The sequence below is a fragment of the Anas acuta genome, chromosome 2, assembly GCF_963932015.1.
Source record: "Anas acuta chromosome 2, bAnaAcu1.1, whole genome shotgun sequence".
NCBI lineage: Eukaryota > Metazoa > Chordata > Aves > Anseriformes > Anatidae > Anas > Anas acuta.
The window spans coordinates 151497422-151516943 of NC_088980.1; the positions used below are offsets into that span (position 1 = coordinate 151497422).

A 19522-nucleotide genomic window follows, 5' to 3' on the forward strand; every position below is an offset into this window, starting at 1 on the left:
TCCGTAGTGGGGCAGAGCAGGGAAAATGATTTCTTATTGATTTGATGATTTTTTTTCCAGCACTGCAAATGGCCTTTTTGCTAAAATGAACTTCCTACCCCCTCTTTTTCCTGCTTCTCTGTCTTGTTCTCTTTGAAACATTGTTAATTTCACCTAAAGGGGGGCCAAACACTAGTCTGTCACTGTCACTGCCAGCAGATTATAATTTAAAGCCACCATTTCCTATTCCCCATGAACAAGGGTATGTTCAAAGTACTTAATCATTAGAAAGAAATACAGATGAGCAAGACTTAGCTTGATTTAGAGTATGTCGGGCACTGCAGAGGTTTTGGTAAAGATTGCTTTCATTGGTTTTATCATCATTTGACCTGTGATTGTAACTTACCGTTTAATATACTTTGAGGATGCATATTTATGTATTGCCTTTGGTTCTGTCCATGAAAAATGTCTGCACTTTGCACCAAACAATTCCAGCTACCAAATGCTGTTCTTCACCCTTTGGATTTACATCAACCGCAGGTGCTATCATTAAGACAACTGCAGGCAAAAGCCCTCTTGAAGAGGAAACGTGATGCTGGCTTAATAGTGGAATTTTTAACAAGGTTAAAGATTTTGCAGAACAGTTTCTTTTCTTTTTTTTTTTTTTTCCTTTTTCAGAAGATCTCTCTTGTAATTCTAGCCGTTCGTTTCCTTTGGAAAAAAAATCTTAAGATCATAAAGTACATAAGTCAGGCCATTGCCTCTTGATGTCTTCCTGCTTGGTATTTCAAGTGCCCTGTGGAAAGTACCTGCAGTTTTAAGATGACTATAGCATTTTCAGATCAGTATTTTTTCTACATTTTTGTATTGTAATCAATCATAAACCGTACAGCACATTTGCTGCCTTTTCTTCAGACTAATTCTGATGAGAGTTAGTTTTCTAAGTTGTCCTGAGAAGTAGAATAGTGAATGATAGAAAGTGCTCCCATTCATGGGCTAAAAACATGATTTTGTTGGGCTTTTGTTTTTTGGAGAAGAAATATGGCTTCACTCATATTCACTGGCAAGCAGTGAATATGACATACTAAAATATACACAGATATCCTATACTAAAGTTCTCTCCCTTTTCATTATATATATGTAAAAATTGCTTTTATTTAGGTTTGCATGATGTATTATAGTACTGAAACATATAGTGAGATTGCTGAGAACATTTTGTATAGGTACTAACGAAGGTTAAATAAAACTCTGTCAGGAAAGTGGTCACAGCACCAAGCCTGCCAGCTGGAGTTCAAGAAAGATTTGTACAATGCTCTCAGACATGTGGTCTGATTTAGGGTGGTCCTGTGTGGAGCCAGAAGTTGGTCTTGGATGATCCTTGTGGGTTGCTTCTGACTCAGGATATTCTATGATTCTATGATTTATTGAATCCACAAGAGGTCTATTTCAGAAACAAAAAATAGTGTGGTTTTAATTAAAAACTGAAAATACTCTGTCTTGACTAGCCTTAATAATAACCTCCCAAAAGCAAAAGTTTTCAAATGCAGCGTGACTGACAGAAAATACGATGTCAGATCTAGTTCAGGGAAAGCTCTGAAGCATAATTTGTCTGCCCCTGCCTCCTTGCTGTTTCAAGGGAGTAGTGCACAGTAAATAAATTAAATTGAATCTTTTCTCTCTTAACAAAACATCATTAACTGCTCTTTAAACATAGTCCATTTTAGTATCATGTAGCACGGGAAGTTTATTATGTTTTTAATGTATATCTGTGATTTTATAAATGTAAATACAGCAATAAAAAGGAAGAATGGATCTATTTAAGCAGATTATGGTAATTGCAACACCACAGGTTGATCTTAATGCTTAAGTGCCAGGCTTAAGTGTATATGAAAAATGGAAACCAGTTATCTTTCCATTTAAAGCTTAGAGTCACCTTCAGCAAAACAATAATGCAAAATTTAATAAATTCTCTACTTTAGAAATTAACACACACAATGGTGAGTAATAGTGAGTTCCAAGCAAAAGTTTTCTGGAAGAGAAAGCTAGCTACATACACACAAGACTGAAAGAAAGCATTGGCCTTCACAGAATAGTACTTTCATTCTGCTGGGCATTTTGTTAGCCTGATAATGCTTTTCCTATTTCAAGTTAACTTTGCTCTTTTGTCTGCAAGAAGTCATAGATAAACCATAGCTTCAGGCTAGTCTCTTTTCCCCTTCCTCTTTTTTTCCTCTTTTTTTTTTTCTTTTCCTTTTTTGAAGTTGTTGGTATAATGTGAAGAATAGGACTGATTGCTTAAGAATTCTCCATGAATTCCTTAGGGCCAGAGTTCTCCTAAAATGTTAAAAGGTTAATTTCAGTCCTCTGCTTCGATTTGTTGTCACTGATGTGCATATACCACTGGAGATTGGGGAGCTAGGGATGGCTCGTTCACAGTTAGCAGATTCTATGAGAGGAGACCAAATGTCATGTAAATGCTCTGGAACAGAGCAAATACATTGGCTCAGACAGCTTCTGCTGCTGATCAATGTCTGTATTGTTAACAGATGTCTGTGCATTGCATCAAGAAGTAATAAAGTGCTTGTTCATAATAACTGCCAGGAGGGAATGGTTTTGTGGGTTTAGTGTGTGGCTCATCAAGGAAAATCCATATCTGTATCAGATGGGCAAAGAAAATGCTAAGACTCTATTTTAGCTTTTAGTTTCAGGACAATGAATTATTGAAAGAGCAAACAATGAATTTCCTTTTTTGAGTGGTACCGTTTATCCGTGCATCTCTTTGCGACATACAATTGGAAGAATCTTTGTTCCCTTTTCCAGGCCTATGAATAGGCTGTCACTCCCTTGTGCCTGCAAATATTCATGAACACCCTTCTGTAATCATTGCTGGGAAGCAATCATAGTCACTGAGCTAGCAGTGGCGGAACAGTCCTGGTGGGCTGCTTGCTTGCTTTTCCATATAAGCAATTTCAAATGACATGAAAATATTAGAAAATCTCTCAGCTTCCTGTTTGTTTTGAGGATGTCGTTGGAATTTCTGCTGTAGAAAGCTTTCCTTCTGAGCAAGCCATCAGATGCAAATTATTGAAGGAGTTTTCTACTAGGGTAGGACAAGCCCCACCTAACTGACACAAGCAGTAGTTTTTATTATTATCAGTCCTCACTGAAAATTTCTTGAAAAGGGTTCTTTTCCTAGGAGAGAGATTGTTCTTTCATAAGACTTTATTCTTATATTGCCAGGATTGATACACACTTATTCAGAAAAAAACATTTATGTGACATTGCCTGATTTTGGTTTCTCTGGGTCCTTATGTTTTCAAAGTGCCTTCTAATTAGAGTTATTTTCATTTGGTGAAACTGGAGAAGATAACTCTAATTATTCATTGAGGCCTTTGGGATATTTGCATAGGATTTCCTAAATCTCCCATGTCAGGGATCAATACAAAGGCGATGCCATTTTTACTCAACATCAGCTTAGTTCAGTTAAGTTTATTGTTGATCCAACAGTAAATTAGTGACAGTTCTTTACATTTGTACATTCCATGTTTCTATGAAAGCACAGCATCATTGTCACCTGTTTTTATATTAAACTTCTGTATGGCTTGTGGCTGGAGCTAACACGGTTTGATAACATTAGTATTTAAATGCTGCGCTATTTTGGGAAGAGCAGTATTGTGGTGTATACTTCAACCAAATTCTTAAATACTTCAAGAGAAACACTATTAGAGTCATTAATTTAATGTCTTAAATAATGGTTACTAAACTCCTACAGGGTGAAGAGTGTACAGAGAGCATTTAAGGTAAAGTGGTGGTTCTTACTAGTGTTATCTCTAGGGAATTTTTCTTTCCCATCTGTAGTCTACATAGGAATACTGAATTTAGTGTCCAGAATTAAGAGTCAGCAGCATGAAGCAGTTCACAATCTTTTATTTAGATGTTTTGGTTCCTAACTGAAGTGCTTCCCTGAACTTTCTTGAAGGTCAGTAGCTGACATACCTCAAATTCAAAGATGTGGAGACATGAAGTATTTGTAGTTTTCTCTGCACAAGCCAGTATTGTTAACTAAAATATCTGTTTTGAAGCACATTGCTGCCAGTAGCTCAAGATACTTCCAAACTTATTATACAATCTTAGATTTGTGTGGAATTAGTCTCTTAGTATCGAGATTTTGCCACTTCAGGGTGTATATAGGTCATATATCCATTTCCGGACAGTATTGTCTTTTATATTTAGAACTAAGTTGCTACTTTGTTTCTAGAGTATGCTCAGGGTTAATATTACCTATATTTTTTATCCTTTCAGGAGTATGATGATGGTTATGGAACTGCTTATGATGAGCAAAGCTATGATTCCTATGACAACAGCTATAGTACTCAAGCACAGAGGTAAGTCCAAGATCTGCAGTAACTACAGATGAACTGTTGTACAGTTGGAAAGTTAATTTTACTTAATTACGTTCTCAGACTCACTTTAGACAGGAAAAATATTATAAAAGGCTTATTAGAAATAACCACCAGTGTTTTGTCTCTAGTAGTGCAGAAGTAAAAAAGTCAAGTTACTTAATGGTTGAAAAGAAACAATGATATGAGACAAAGAATTTCCATGACGCCAAATCACAAATCAATGTGTTAGGCTGTTCAACAAATTCAGGAAAATTGAATATTACTTTTGAATTGATGTTCAAAACATTTTATAAGGTGTGGGAACTCTACAAAAGGTAGTAAATCAGCTGAAACACAGCTGATTTTTTTTTCACTTTTCAAACCTGATTATACTGCAGTATTTTACATTTATTTGGTGTTGCTATGTTAAAAAAATAGGCAAGCAAAAAATAAAAGTATATGCTTCTGTGGAATTGTGTTTATGAACAATTTAAATCTCATGTTAATTTGTGTCCCTTTCCTCCCTTTACATAATCAACAGTATTTTAAGCACTTCTGATTTATTTACTTACAATTTCACTTTCTTAAAGAAACTATTTTATAGTTCCATGAATTGCAAGGAAAACTATTGTGTCCTAGTTCCCAGTGCTGGAAAAAAACAATACAAGCTGTGATGTACAAACTACTTGTATCAAGTTGTAACAAATATGACACATTTTTTAGTAATTTGGCTGATCATCTCCATTTTGGGGTATTTCTAGTGGGCACATTTGAAAAATGAAATGGAATTCTTGTGCACCTTTTAGTGAATTTCTTCTTATTCTTTTCTTAGACCCATGCTGATAGTTTGATTAGTAGTAGATTTCCTAATCTCATTGAGAATTTCTTGAAACAATACATGGCAATAAACTTACAGTGGTCAAGGCAATGCTGAAAAAATGCTAGGAAATGCTCTAGTTATACGTTATTGCTTTGGTTATTTGGGGTGCTTAGGGCTTCAAACTATGCCCTCTGGCAACAACACAGAAGGAAAGGAGAGATGTAGTTGACACTGTGTTACTGTGAGCAGTATTCATTTACCTTCCACTGAATGTTTAGACTACTTTGAACAGCATAGCCGTATCTGAAATACTACAGAACTGTTCACAGCAAAGTTGAGATCAAAGCTGTTTGCACTTGACATCTGCTTAGCTATAGTGTTGACACACCCAACATAAATTTAATTGTATAAATGAATATTTTCCTGTGCCCAACAACTCAATGTGAAAAAGCATAGTGGAAAGTTCCAATGTCATTATTATTGAGATCTAACACAAGGAAAATAATACTTTTGTACATATGATACTTGATTCCTATAAAGTCTTGCAAGGTACTGAAAATTGGTTTAAAAAAAAAAAAGGCATGACACCAGCAGTGTAGGACCTCCAAAATATGATGCTCTGTAGGCATTTAGAGACCAGCTGCTGGTAATGGATTTTTTTTTTTTTTCCAAAAAGAAAATTACCAAAATAGTCCTCAACTTTTATGTTGGTAATTCTATTCTGTTTTACTGCTTCTAGTGTTGGTAACAGTGTTTATTGCACACAAACAGTCAGCTTTCATTACCAAGTCATTTGACTGAGCCCAAACTGAAAACATTACTAGCATTTGCTTCTTCATGCTAAGCAGGCTTTCACTAGAATGTTTTTTCATTTGAACTAAAATTAGCAAAAAGCAAGTTTTCCAATAAATATATTTGCTCATGTAAAGAGCTAATGATTATACATAAGAATATGTATAATATTCATACATACAATATGAATGTTGAACTCAGCGTGGTCTGGAAGGAGATGATTCACAAATTGTTTGCTTTACTTTGTCTTTTGCCTGTAGTTTCATAATATTACATATGGGTAGATTTCAATTGCATTATCTCTTGAATAATAATTCATATTTTTTACCGTAATCTTATTAAATGATACATGGTAAAACAAAACAAGAAATGATTCACTTGCTTGTATATTTCAAATGGGGTATGGATACTCATTCTCTGGCATGTTTTCTGGCTTGGCAAAAATAATTTTAGGATTGTATTGGCAGGCAAAAAGTAATAACTATAAACAGCCATCTGAGCTACCTAGAACAGCATTCCTGGCTTTAATTTGAATATCAAATAGTAGCCCATATTGCAAAATGTCATTTTGTAACCACTGAGAGATACTTATCATATTTAGGTGTATTACTATGTTCTTTCTGTGAAGGAAATTACAGGAAATAGAATTATTTGCGTAGTTTAACCTTATATCATTCTTGATATTTTACCCTCATTATAAAGCATGGATAGAAAAGACTTGTGTATAGAGGGCATTTATATGTTTAAAATGCATTAGTGACAAGCGTGTATAAACAACATTTCTTCTTTTCATTTGTAATGTTGAAAATAATCTTTTAAGGGTAATAGTATTTTTAGTATATCTTCTGATACTAATTTCTCTAGAAGATTGTGATATTAAAAACATTTTGTATTAGTGAAGGAAGTTGAGAAATAGCTAATAGACTGAAAAGATGAGTTTGTTCTGTTTGCAGTAGATTTTCAGCATTTGAATCCTATTCATGCACCTCTTCAAACCTGGTTGATGTTTACAAGTGTATTTTCCTGTGGGATACGCTGGAGACAGTTGAAATATTCCTTTTGTTTTTAAAGATCTCATATATTTCACAGCTTCCTTTGTTAAAGATGGAAAATTACAATATAATTAAAATACCTCTCTGTTTTTTTTTGCATGGCAGCATGTTTTTGAGATGTCTGTGTGCACGAGTATATGTTCTCCAAATTCAACCGTTCAGTACAGCACAGGAGTACTATCCTGTATTCTGTATTCTGTATTCTGTTTTCAGTTATGACATGTTTAGTGTATTTTCCAGAAATGGCCAAATCTGAGATGGACTAGGATGGTGTGCTGTGTTCAGATATGAAGAACAGCATATTGTGTATTTCTGTGTGCATTAAGGTAGCTGAGAATTTGCATGCATTTGCAAACAGTTCTTCCTGACTGTAACCTGCTTGCTTCTACCAAATCGTTTGTGTTTAAATTTCAATGGCATTTTATTTGACATTGTCAAGTACAAGAAGGGATATAAAAGTCACGCACAATGTGAAGCCTTACTTAAAACCTGTCACAGCACTAATAGGGAGAGAAACATCAGAGTTCTTTCCAAGTTGTCATCCATCTTAATGCCCTGTAATCCCATAGAAGTCGTTTTCATTTAAAACATTTTCTTATCCACTGCTGTTTGTTCATGTAACAAAGCCCCAGATTGTAGTGCTTGGGGATGTTTTTTTTTTATCAGAATTATGTTTTATGGTTAAAGAACCTTTAAAAAATATCCCTCGGAGCTGTGCAGAGTTTGGCTGGTTAACAGATTTTTAGAAGAGATGCAACTAAATTGTATGCTTAGTGTTTGTTTTTTTTTTTAGAGAATCCTTGAAATTTATGCCAGTACAAGCTAGTAGGGTTAATAAATGAGGCTGTTCAGTATCTTCATAAATATATATATACATATATATATATATGTATGTATAATCTAAAATTAATTTAACAAAACATTTCTCAGCTTCTGAAAATCAAATACTTCAAGCAGCCAGGACAGTTTTAACCTTAATAGTGTACTGAAAGCTGTCAGAAGCTATGATCATTTATGGGAGATACGTAATGCTGAGGTAAGGAAAGCAGCAAGACTAGAATTAGTTACTCGGTCATGCAGGGCAGGCTTCACATTATGCCATCAGTAATTCCTTCAGGAAATCTGGCCTATATACGTGTGTAGTAATTTAATATTTGCAGTTGTACACCAAAATCGTTTTGGGGTCTTACAGAAGAATGTGAATTGCAAGTGTGTGATACCACTGTGATACCCCACGTGATTCTTGGTGCAGATACTTACATATGTCAGATGCACATAGATTTGGCAGCTCCCCTTATCCCTGCATGAATGCTTTCTTACATGACCCAGCTGACCCTTAAAGGACTTCCCAAACCTGTCTAGAACCATAATCTTTGACTTAGATTTACTGCAGCAAGTAATGGGTATTTTAATGGACCAATGTTACTGCTATGAAAATTCAAAAATAATATTGTGGAGGAAACAGCAGAATTTAATTGGGTCTTAATTTTAATTGGTAGATCAGTTTAAACATTTTTTCCATATGAAAAAAAAAATCTATTAATTCTAAATCTCTGAAATATGTTACAAATTGAGTAAACATGTTTTCATCCCTTAGTGGCCCCATACATGATCTGCACAAATGTTTGTGAAGACAATAATAGGGCAAAGGGAAACGGATGCTAATAAATCAATTGGTGCTGTCAGTTCACTGTTTAATGTTCTCTAGAATACGTAGGATTTATCACTGAGGAATTGTAGAATAATGGTAGTGTATGGAAACAAAGTCCACCAGGGAGATGTACTACATCATTCGGATTTAGCGCTGCCATCTGCTTAATAGCATTGAGATGACTACAGAGGTACTTATGATCAACCATTCATAGCATTGACAGATGCTGCAGAGAGTTAACATGCCAGAGAACGAGGTTTGTTACTAAAATTCAGATTATGTGACAAGGTTGTGGAGAAAGGGGGTGGGTTTGTTACCTCTCCAACAGCATTAAAGGTTTACTGTTTGCTTTTAAGTTTGCTATCAAGAGAGAAGGGCTAACGTTGTTACTGTAGCACAAAAAAAATAACAATCTAGAGAACCCCATCTGTCTGTGTGTGCCACTCAGAAGCTTCAAATAACTTCTTATGCTTTTCTGGTAGCATTTAAAACTGGATTTATTTATTTATTTATTTTCCTGGGGAAAAAATTGCTTTTGACTAGCTTCATTATTTTTATCTACAGTGGAGATCAGCAGTCTCTACTATAAAATAAATAGTTTGTATAACTATATGTCTGTGTCTGTTTAGGGACAAAAATAGTAAGTCACTCATGTAGTAATGTAGTCATTTGGTGTTTAATTTATAACATTTATGATTTTAAAATTGCTTTAGATCTTCAGTCTGGAGATGATCTTGCCTTCACTCAGTTGCAGAAGAATTTAATCTTAAACACCGATACAAAAGGGGAAAGATTAGCACTTAAAATAATTGCTGGCTTTTCCTCACTGTTTCTTGAACTGTTTTCTGATTTTCACAGTAGCTTCTTAATCCTCCACATTTCTCTCAGCAACAACCATTGTGCTATTGACTTTAAACAGTGTTTCTCAGTCACTTTCTTTGCATATTGAACAGTAATTGCTACCACTTCAAATCACACCCAAATGTGGTACATTCAAATAACTGCAATTTGCCTGTAAGCCTCAGAGCCATCCTGTCAAGCTAATCTGAACTTTTGGAGGGAGTTTACAAATTCTGTATAGTCCACTTATTTTTATTCAATGCATCTAGTTCACTTTGTTCATTCGTTAATGTGTTGAAGGATAAGTACATTATGCAACTTTAAATCTTTTATCTAAATCCTTGAAAACATAACCACACATGGTAATTGACAAGCATGTTAAAAACCCAGCATTATGAATGCCATGCAGTGAAGCCTTACTCTTCACCGTTCATCAAGTGACTGTTTCAAGACAATTTCTTTACAGAAGACTTACAAGGACCCAGGAGTTTGAAACGTTTGAGTAGATTTATGGTTAGTAGCTTGTGGTAGTTAACTAAGAAAAAAGTGACTGGATATCACATCAAAAATATTACCTTTTAATACACAAATAAAATCAAGCAATGGCCATTGCTCAACTGATGCCTAAACAACACAGCTAAATTGATGTGCTAAAATTCTCCAAATATGTAAATCCCTGATTTTATACCACTCCAGAAGCACCTTAGTTCTGACAAACTGATTCTGAAGATGTAGTTGTTACCATGGCCCAGAGATGTTGTCCTCCTCATTTTCCCTTAGGAATTCAAATTTTCAGGTATATTCTGAAACCATGCTTAGTAGTCACACAGAAGATGACAATGTTTCTGTTTATGAAAGGAGAATTTTCATACAGCTGAGTATATGGATTTGAAACTAGCTTACGGAGGTGTTGCTGTTGGCATTTGAAAGTTAATTGCTAACATTTTGTTTGTGATGCTCAGTGTTTTAAATTTACATTGTTAAGTTTGTCAGCAATCATGCATTTCCAGGGTGTATAAATATGCATTATATGCAAAACAGTGTCTGTTACTGTAGCTTTTCAAGATGTGATTCTCTGGATTTTAATGCTATTAGCTGCTAGTGTTTCATGCTTTGACTTATAAATCAAATCAATACACAGCAGTGTGGGGAAAATGGCTACTATTTTGCTATTATTTTATTGTTACATGAAGACCAGGTATATATGAGCTTATTGGAGGTTGTAATTCTGTACAAATAAAGCTTCAAAAGCATTAGCATAAACAAGCTAATGTATCTTTTAACTAAAATTCCCTGCTATATGGTTTTCTGCTTAATTTTTATGCTCATATTTTTGGAAGACATTATTTTCTGCAGTTTGTCAGATCCAGTTCTTCAGGTAAATCTTCAGATGGCTGATTTCCTTTTTTTGTCATCTGTAAAGATATGATAAGATAAAATATTGAGAAGTGCCTCACAAAAGCACAGTTACTTTTAATTTTTATTCTAGCATATGTGTTTGAACTTTAAAAAAAAAAGGAGGTTTACAGAAATCAGTGTTCTGAAACCTCAGTAAATGGGAACATGACTAAGCCAATTCAATGTAGTGAAGGAAAATAACTGAAAAAAAAAAAGAAAAGGAAAAATAAATCGTAACGCAAGTATTTCACACGGTGTGCTCATAAAATTAGAAAAGTTTTTCAGAGTCCTCATCATGTAGATATTAGTAAATATCACTATTTAAGAAATTAATTTCAAGTTTTAGTAATAATACTTAATAAAATATTCTTTAGATACCAAAACTATTTTTGGTTTCCCTCATGGCTTTGCTAATCTATTTTACTGTGACTATTCCTCAATGTTTTTGAAAACTTGTTACAAATTAATTTAATAATATATGATTAAGAGACCTGCTGGAAAAATCTTACATAGAGGTGTTAAAGTAGTACAAAAAGAGAAGTAGCATAAAATTCTAAGTGTATGAAGAATACAAAAAAGGAATTTGTTTTAAAAGCAAAATTAAATTTTTCAATTTACATGAATAGTTTGTTTTTTCCTGGATGGCTATACAGCATTTAAAAGTAGTGTCATTGAATTTCCACAGTATAATTAAAGAGGATGAGTAGGACTCATCTAAAGGATGAGTCATCCTACTCATCCTCCTAAGTAGGACTTAGGAGGTTTCCTTGGTTGACTGTACAGGTAAAACTGTAAGAAAAAGATAGGATAAATAGGATCTTTGAAGAAATGCTTAATAGGAAGAGAAAATTATTAATGGTAAATATGTTTTGAATATAAAAGACTACAATGTAGGTATTAATGGTTACTTCTGGAATTAGATTAAAAATGTTTTAATTGTGAGGGCTTCAATTTGATTACAGTATGATTTCAAAAAGAAGGTAGTTTAAGCTCAGATAATGAAGATTACAAAGATGTTACGTTCAGTAAGAGGAAAAAATTAATACCCAATTGCTAGGTCTCAAGATGCTGCAGCAATGACACTGGATGTATGGTCTTCGGAGAAAAAACCTGGATAATCAGGCTTCTAGAGTTTGGAATTTATTCTTACTCACTTGGAATTAACTTTTAAAATGTCATAAATAGGAATTCACTTTCTACCAGTTTCACTAAAAAAGATAAGCAGGGAAGGAAGAGAGACAACATAGTCCTTCTACAACTAGAGAAAGGATTGCATCATAAATTCACACTTGCAGTAGACAGTGAAAAATATATAGGGAGGATTTATTTCCCACATCTCGGGTGGAGAAGGAACTTCGCTGGAAGCTTACACTGTTTTGGAAGCCAGTGTCTATTAGTCAAATGACAGAGGCATAAGAAACTGGACTTCATCAGTTCAGAACACTTTATTGTGTTGATGAATTTGTGTTGATGAATTGTGTTGATGTTGTTTGTAGATGACAATTTGATGCTGTTTTGCTTGGTTAAAGTCCATGTATTATATGTGCTTACTAATAGTAACTGAAAATTGCAGTTTTATTTTTTAGAGAGCAAGCTGGTATATTTTCTTTTCTTTCAATGAAAGAAAAAAATTGCTTTTTTTTTCAACTGGTGAGGGAATGTCTATTTTAATTGGGCAAATTTTAGAAAAAGGAGATGGTTGCAGTAAAACCTTGCAACTTTCTTTCTCTCTCCCCCCACACCCCCTACTCTCCCCGGTTTTTATTTTAGAAGAAATAACTGGGAGCTGGAAACTGTACTTTTAAGCACAATTTTGGCACCAGCTGCCACATAATAGAAAATGTTCAGTTCATTAGCCATCAGAATTTAAAGTGTATTGTCATATAGTCCCATCAGATGAGAGCAGTATGCAGTGCAGTTGGAACATGCATGTTGATACATGTCATAGAGTCCACAGGAGACCAGCAAGCAAGTCCTAGCAGTTAAACAGATTGAACTGTGTTTTTAACACAAGAGGAAGAGGTCTGCCTTACTGTACTTCGAGAAACATGACTTGAACCTTGCTGGTGTAAGGGGTGCTAGGGAAGCACCAGAATGATCTCAGACATGGCAATGCATTGCTTTTAAGATCTGTCAGATGCTTATGATTATGCAGTCCTGAAAACACTTAAATGTAGTCTGCCTTTAACCAAATACATTACTTGATGGCACTTTTATTATTTTGAATTCTAATCATAAAACTGGGATGGAATGATAATTCTTTTCTCAAATGCTCTTCAATTTCAGCTGATGAGTAAGGCTATCAAATTTATGGGAAACTGATGAAACTTGTACTGTTCTTTCAATAAATTAGAAAGACAAGAAGGTGTGATGTATATCTTACTGAGCAGTATTTCTAATGACAGAATGGTGACATACCGTCTGTGCAGTTTTTGTGGATGATAATGTATTATAGGCAGTGTTATCTTGTACTCCGATATCACAGAGATATGTGACAAGGAGTCACATATCTCAGCTCTCCAGCAGCATCTTGTGCAGGATTCAAGAGGGATAGCCAGGAATTAGAGATGGAACAGTTCCCACATCTGCTTCTGGGATTGCAGTAGGTAGTCTAAAAAGTCTGACTGACACCATTCAAATCTTTGTTATCCTCACTGCTTCCATCATCCTGAGTAGTCTCTGTCTGGAAGTGAGGGTAAGAAAACACATCCTTCAGTGTTATGTTTATATATTTGATTTCTCTGTCCTCATTTAGCTTTTGGAACACTCCTGGTACACACCTGGATTATTCAAGACTTCCAATTTGGTTTCCTGTGATAGTAGCCTCATTCACATGTGACCCCAGACTGCTTTGTAAGCCAGACAAATGTCATGGGGTGATGCCAGGAGTTTGGTCCTATTTCACAGGCCAAACCAAAATGCCAGTGTGAGGCAGCTCAACTTCTTAGCCTCTCTATTGGTGCTTACTTTTTTTGGTGTGGCAAACTGTTGGCATTTTATTTAGCAACTCCCATGCTGATGAATGATTATTATGGTAGTCTACTGATAGTTTCCAGATAAAGCTGTAGGTTCCTGCTGCTGCTGTTCCTGAGAGGAAGTCATATTTGCTTTGTGCCCCTCTGTCACTTCTGCTATGTCCATCCTGGGAGATGGAACATGATAAGAGTAGAGTTGAGGGTGAAGCTGAATGAATTCACAGACATCAGTAAGTGGACATTTCAGATGGTAAAACTTAGCTTTATGGCAAAACTTAGTTCTTAGAGTGCTTAGAGTTCTGCTAGAAATACATAGAAATACTTCAGTGCCTGGTTTGACGAAGGTTCTGAAGACATTTCACTATTCTTCAACATAAGTGAAAATTATTACAACTTCTACCATAAAAAATAATTTCTAGAGATAGCTAAGGGAATCCTTGAGAGGGCACTCTGGTCATCTTTTAGGATTATAGGAAATAAGATTTGATATTTGTACTATGAGATTAAAACGGGATGTAGTTTAAAGATGATTGCATCATTTGCTTGTATTTTATAAAGCTTTCACTTACAGGTGTCAGCTGCTATCTGCGATCATTATCTCTGTATTACAGACATAAACTGAGATGCAGTGATAAGAGTATGAACCAAAGAAATTTCTGCCAAAAAGAGGCAGAACTGAGCAGTAAATAAAAATCTTCTATCTGTAAGATGCAAGAAAAGACATAAATTTCCTTCTGATGTCCCAATTTCATGCTATGCTACTGAAAGCTGGGTTCTATTTTAATGATCCACAAACGCATTAGAACAGATACTCAACTCAATGTTCAAGACAATTGTGGAGATGAGAAGCTTCACTACTGTGATCATTGTCTTGACAATAACATTTGGGACACTCTTCTTCCTGTTTACTGTTGACAGATGGTTTGTGATCTCAGAAGCAGCTGAGCATGAAGATCTGATAGGAAGGCTAGAAAGAGTCTTGTCCTTGTGGAAGAGTTCTGTTCAGATACAATCATATCAGCCAGGGTCTATCATACAAGATATCTTGCTAGAAAGATCTTTACTCGTTCTTTCTACTTCGCTGCTTTTATGTGTAATTTCTATAGGACAGAGGTGACATTTGTGAAGCTGCAATTAAAATAAAAGGAAGTCTTCTCTGTTCAGAAGTTTTCTGAGACTGCCCTGCCTTCTGTCAGTCCCCAAATTAATTCTGATACCAATATGTAAAATAAAAAGCAGAAAAATTTTTTTCTTTTTAGCCATTTTTCCCTAGCAAGCATTACAGATGGCTGAACTGGTTGGGAAACAAACAAACAAACAAACAAAAAAGCTGATTTCCTCACTGCAAAGGAGGAAAGTGTTCTACTTCACTTGGTGTTTAGAAACCCAGTAACCAGTGCTAAAGTCTGTGCTTTTGCATTGAACTCCCCTTACTCCATTTATTCTCCCCTTAGTGGTAAGACTTGTTACCATACCACTTCTGCTTCAAGTGTAGAAGTAACAATGCTCATTCTCGCAGACACTTCTCACAGCACAGTGGTTCTAGAAAAATGGCAGGCAGCTTCTCAGTGCTCTGTTTTCCATAGTAAAACAACTTCTCTAAGACTTTACTTCATCAGCGTTGCAGTGCTAGAATCTGAACGTGCAGATTCTCAAGATCTCTGCCTTCTTGGACAGAGAAAACAGGCATTTCTTCATGGCCATACATAAACTACTCAAACCTCATGTTACAGTTTCTCTAAGCATCATAGGTTTAATGCCAAGCCCACACCACTTTGAGGCAATATACTTAAGTTTATTGCTGTGTGCTATCTTTTTTTCTTTGTCTTTTCCCTGACTTCTCTCAAAGCCAAAAGACATCGTGCTGTTATGGGAATACAGACAAAATTAAATATGAGTAGATGTAAAAATGGACTCTACATGTACATGAGATCTGATTCACAGCTGATACACCGGTGTTGATTGCACTTGTACTGTTTATTCCAAGATTAGGAAAATGCCTGAAAAGCTTACCTGACTATGTGCAATTACCCATTTACAAAGAAGGCACTGCAGAATTTTCAGGTACTGCCCACATCTGCTAGGGAGAAACTGCTTGCAGACACTTGGACAAGGAAAAAGTCAGGAAGGAAATTTGTAGAAAATGGCCTCAAGAGGACATTTCAGAACTGAAAACGTAATAACTCAAAGCAGACTCCCAGTTTAGTATTGCCAGGTGAAAAGAGAAGGGATCCTGTAGTGTTTTTTCCCTTGTTCTGAAAAGAGGGAGGTACACAAGATGAAAAGGAGTAGAAAGAAACGGGTTTCCCTTGCAGAATAAATCAGTTAAAGGGAAATATAAAACACGAGCAGTCTTCAATCAGAATTGCTAGGATGCCATAGAACCTGCATAAAATACTGCAAATATCAAGGATGCTTTTAAAACAAAAAAGTCACACAATGTTTTTACTATTGCCTAAAGATTTTTAAAGTGTGTGTATTTCAAAAATGAGACTTAACATCATACTTTCTGTCCAGAGGGAAAAAAATAATTATATTTGACATAAATACTTAAATTCTCACAAAATAATTGTCCTCAAATATCTCAGTTTAGGAACTAGTTTGATTCTAGTACTGTAGATTCCTTTGAAAAGTTTTCCTGTGAGAAGATTATTGCCTTGAAATGATAGAACTCTCTAAATTGCAACTTCATGTATAGTACTTTAGTACTTTTGTGTAATACAAAGATAACTTTGGCTCTGAATGCCACAGCGTATTAAGACTCTACAACAGGTGAAACAAATCTCTTTAACGCTTTTTGTTTCTTTCCTTTAACACAGAACTCCTTAAAGCATACAGATGTCTGTACCCTTTTCTTTGGGTCATAGTCTCTTGGTTGCATTCTCAGAAGTTTTGCATTTGTCAGTTGAATTGAGAGAGTCAGTGTTGTTACAGAGTACTAAGGAAAGCAGTCAAAACAGAAGGTATTGAATATCACTGGGCAGCATTATTTCCCATTATAATTTGGGCTCTTTTTTACACGGGTTATTAATTTTGAAGGGTCTGTCCATTAATACAGATAAGTCATAATATCATCTTAGTGAAAGTAAAAGATTTTTCCTTTCAAATGTTTATTCATTTTGCAGTTTGCATACTGTACAATGAGTCATTTTTTGTTTAATATATATTTAGGTCTGTGAAATGAAACCCTGCAAAAGTCATTCTGACAGGATTGACAGATACGGGGATAGGGCTCAGCTGCTATAGACATCTAAACTTGACAGTCTTAAAATAAATAATTATGTACCATGTGGAAGGATAGTGAATGTCAATTTTAAGTTGGTTGTCAGAATAAAGACTTCTATCGCTGGCTGCTGCAGGGCAAAATTGTGTTATTTCTTAGGCTTCAAACTTCGACCTTGTTATTCTGGTCTGCGCTGCATGGGCTGGCAAACCACAGATAGCATTTATGTTGGACACAGATACTTTTTGGGGGGTTTTCATAGTACATTCCTATTAACTTTTTGTTGAGGAAGCTTTATTTAACAATTAAATACTCATCCACAGTTTTTGGATATGTATTTGCACACATCAGGGCTTTACAGTGTCTGGCATGGATTATTTTGTGGAATTTAAAAATTGTTAGTTAAAAAAAAAAATCTATATTGTAATTTTGCTCATTTTAGAAGTGATTTTGACTTACGTGTTATTTGTGGTAAAATAAATGCTTTATCTGCTAGTTCATATTAAGGCTATAAATTGCCTTTTCTCTCTGGTTTTAATTTTGTTAGCAATCAATCTAATTTTGGAAGCATTTTGTCAATATTTGCAATTACTTGTTAGTGATCATATTTTACAAGGATTTCCTTCTCACTCAGCAAGTAAAGATTTGGTGGCATCAGTTTGTGGAGTATTTATTTTCCAATTATCATCAGCCCTGGGTCTGTCTATCATTAGAAAGAAAAGGAAAGAAAACCAGACTTTCTTTTGACATCCTGCGGACATGTCTAATGGTCTTCTGTTACATATTGCCTGTTCCATCAATTTTGTAAAAGCCTATACATAGCTACATTTCTATAAAATATGAAAACATGATGGAAAAGGAGCGTGTAATAAGGCTAATCCTCCAATTTCCATTCAGTGGTCTTAATAGAAATAGAAATGTCATTACGAAATGGAAGACTGTTTTAGTCCATGGTTATAATATTCGTACAGATTTTTGAATACTAATGACTTCAGGTTTCTGCTTTTAACTTTGAAATTTCGATTGCCATTTCTTGTCTACTTGTTAAAATAATAGCTTTTGAATATGCGCGTATCTTTCTTGTTTTGAAGACATTGGACCTTGCAAACACATAGGAAGCATCTAACTCTTGTTTATCCTTTATTATGTTTTCTATCTGTCAATTCAAAGTTGCATAGGCAAAATACTAGACAGTAGTAGGCACTGATGGCAAAGGAATTGGGTTCCATACGTACACTGGCTATTCTTCTTTCATTGGCAGTCTTAAGATCTTCGAGCTTCCAACCTATTGGCATAATTTTAAACACAAAATTCCCACATCCACATTTACCACTATGGACCAGGGTCTCAAAGATGAAAAATAAACCTAAATGGATATAAATACATCTTATTTTCCCTTCTCATTAAAGAACAAAGAGGACCTCAGCTGTCATTGTCACATGGTTGCTTACTTTCCTAAGCTTAGGACATGTCTACATCTTTCAAGCTTTCTCCTCTTCACAGGTAGAATGTATAGTAATTGTAAGAACTGCTTCTTAAAATTTAACTTCTTTATTTCTTGTTCCCCTTCCTGCTTCCCTACTCCTATACAGTGGAGCAGATTACTATGACTATGGCCATGGATTGAGTGAAGAAACATACGACTCTTATGGTGAGTAGCTTTGAGCTGAATGAGTACAGTAGTAAAGTCTTCTGAAAAAGTAATATAAACATAGAAGAATAATTTCCCTAAGGCAGACTTCAGTTCTGCGGTGGTTAACAGCTGTTCAGGGATCCTTGCGCTGTCACAGAGCTCCACATGTGGTTATTGAGAAAAATACCGTAGGAGGCTTCTGTGGTGTGTTAGCTAACATAGTCATCTAAAACTAAAATCAAAGAAATAAAAAGCTAAAAGAGAAAAATCTAATTCATGCTGCAAGTACTCCTTTCATGTCACATGCAATGAGATTTATGGAAAAAATTGGTGTTTTTGGACTTACTTCAGAAGCTGTTTGCTGCTGAAAGCAAATGTTTCTAGTGTGGCATAACTGGTGTGCAATTTGATACCAGCCAGGAATACGCTGAACTTCTGTACTGAGTCAGAGCCTAATTGAGAGTACTTTGTATGGTCCTCTTGTATTCTTATCATGCATCAGTCTTGTGAAATCAAGCAGGGAGTCATTATGTAAAGGTTGTAAAAGTACTTTAGGTGGCTAATAGACATGAGGGCAGTGGGTTGCTCATACAGAGACAAAACAATGCATAATGAAGCAAAACCATATGCCAGTGGTAAAGATTACACTTTTTTGGGGCTAGAATTACAGTAGTGACAGGTTTAATTAAAGAAATCTGTTACGGATTAGAAGCATAAAGCATGTTAAAAGGCACCTTTGCTTAAGGGATCAATGTTAAATCTCTGGCTAGAGATCAG

General features: G+C 35.2%; 1 protein-coding gene across 4 annotated transcripts in view; it reads left to right on the plus strand.

Annotated features, from left to right (window-relative positions):
- Positions 1–19522, plus strand: part of KHDRBS3 (KH RNA binding domain containing, signal transduction associated 3) — a 93113-nt gene that overhangs the window by 65975 nt on the left and 7616 nt on the right. For all 4 annotated transcript variants that reach the window (XR_011093259.1, XM_068672700.1, XM_068672701.1 and 1 more), the window contains 2 exons: positions 4282–4364; positions 18705–18763. Coding sequence is in view for 3 of the 4 variants with exons in the window: in XM_068672700.1 (XP_068528801.1) it covers positions 4282–4364; positions 18705–18763 (142 nt within the window). In the remaining variant the exon portion in view is untranslated. The remainder of the gene's footprint in view (positions 1–4281; positions 4365–18704; positions 18764–19522) is intronic.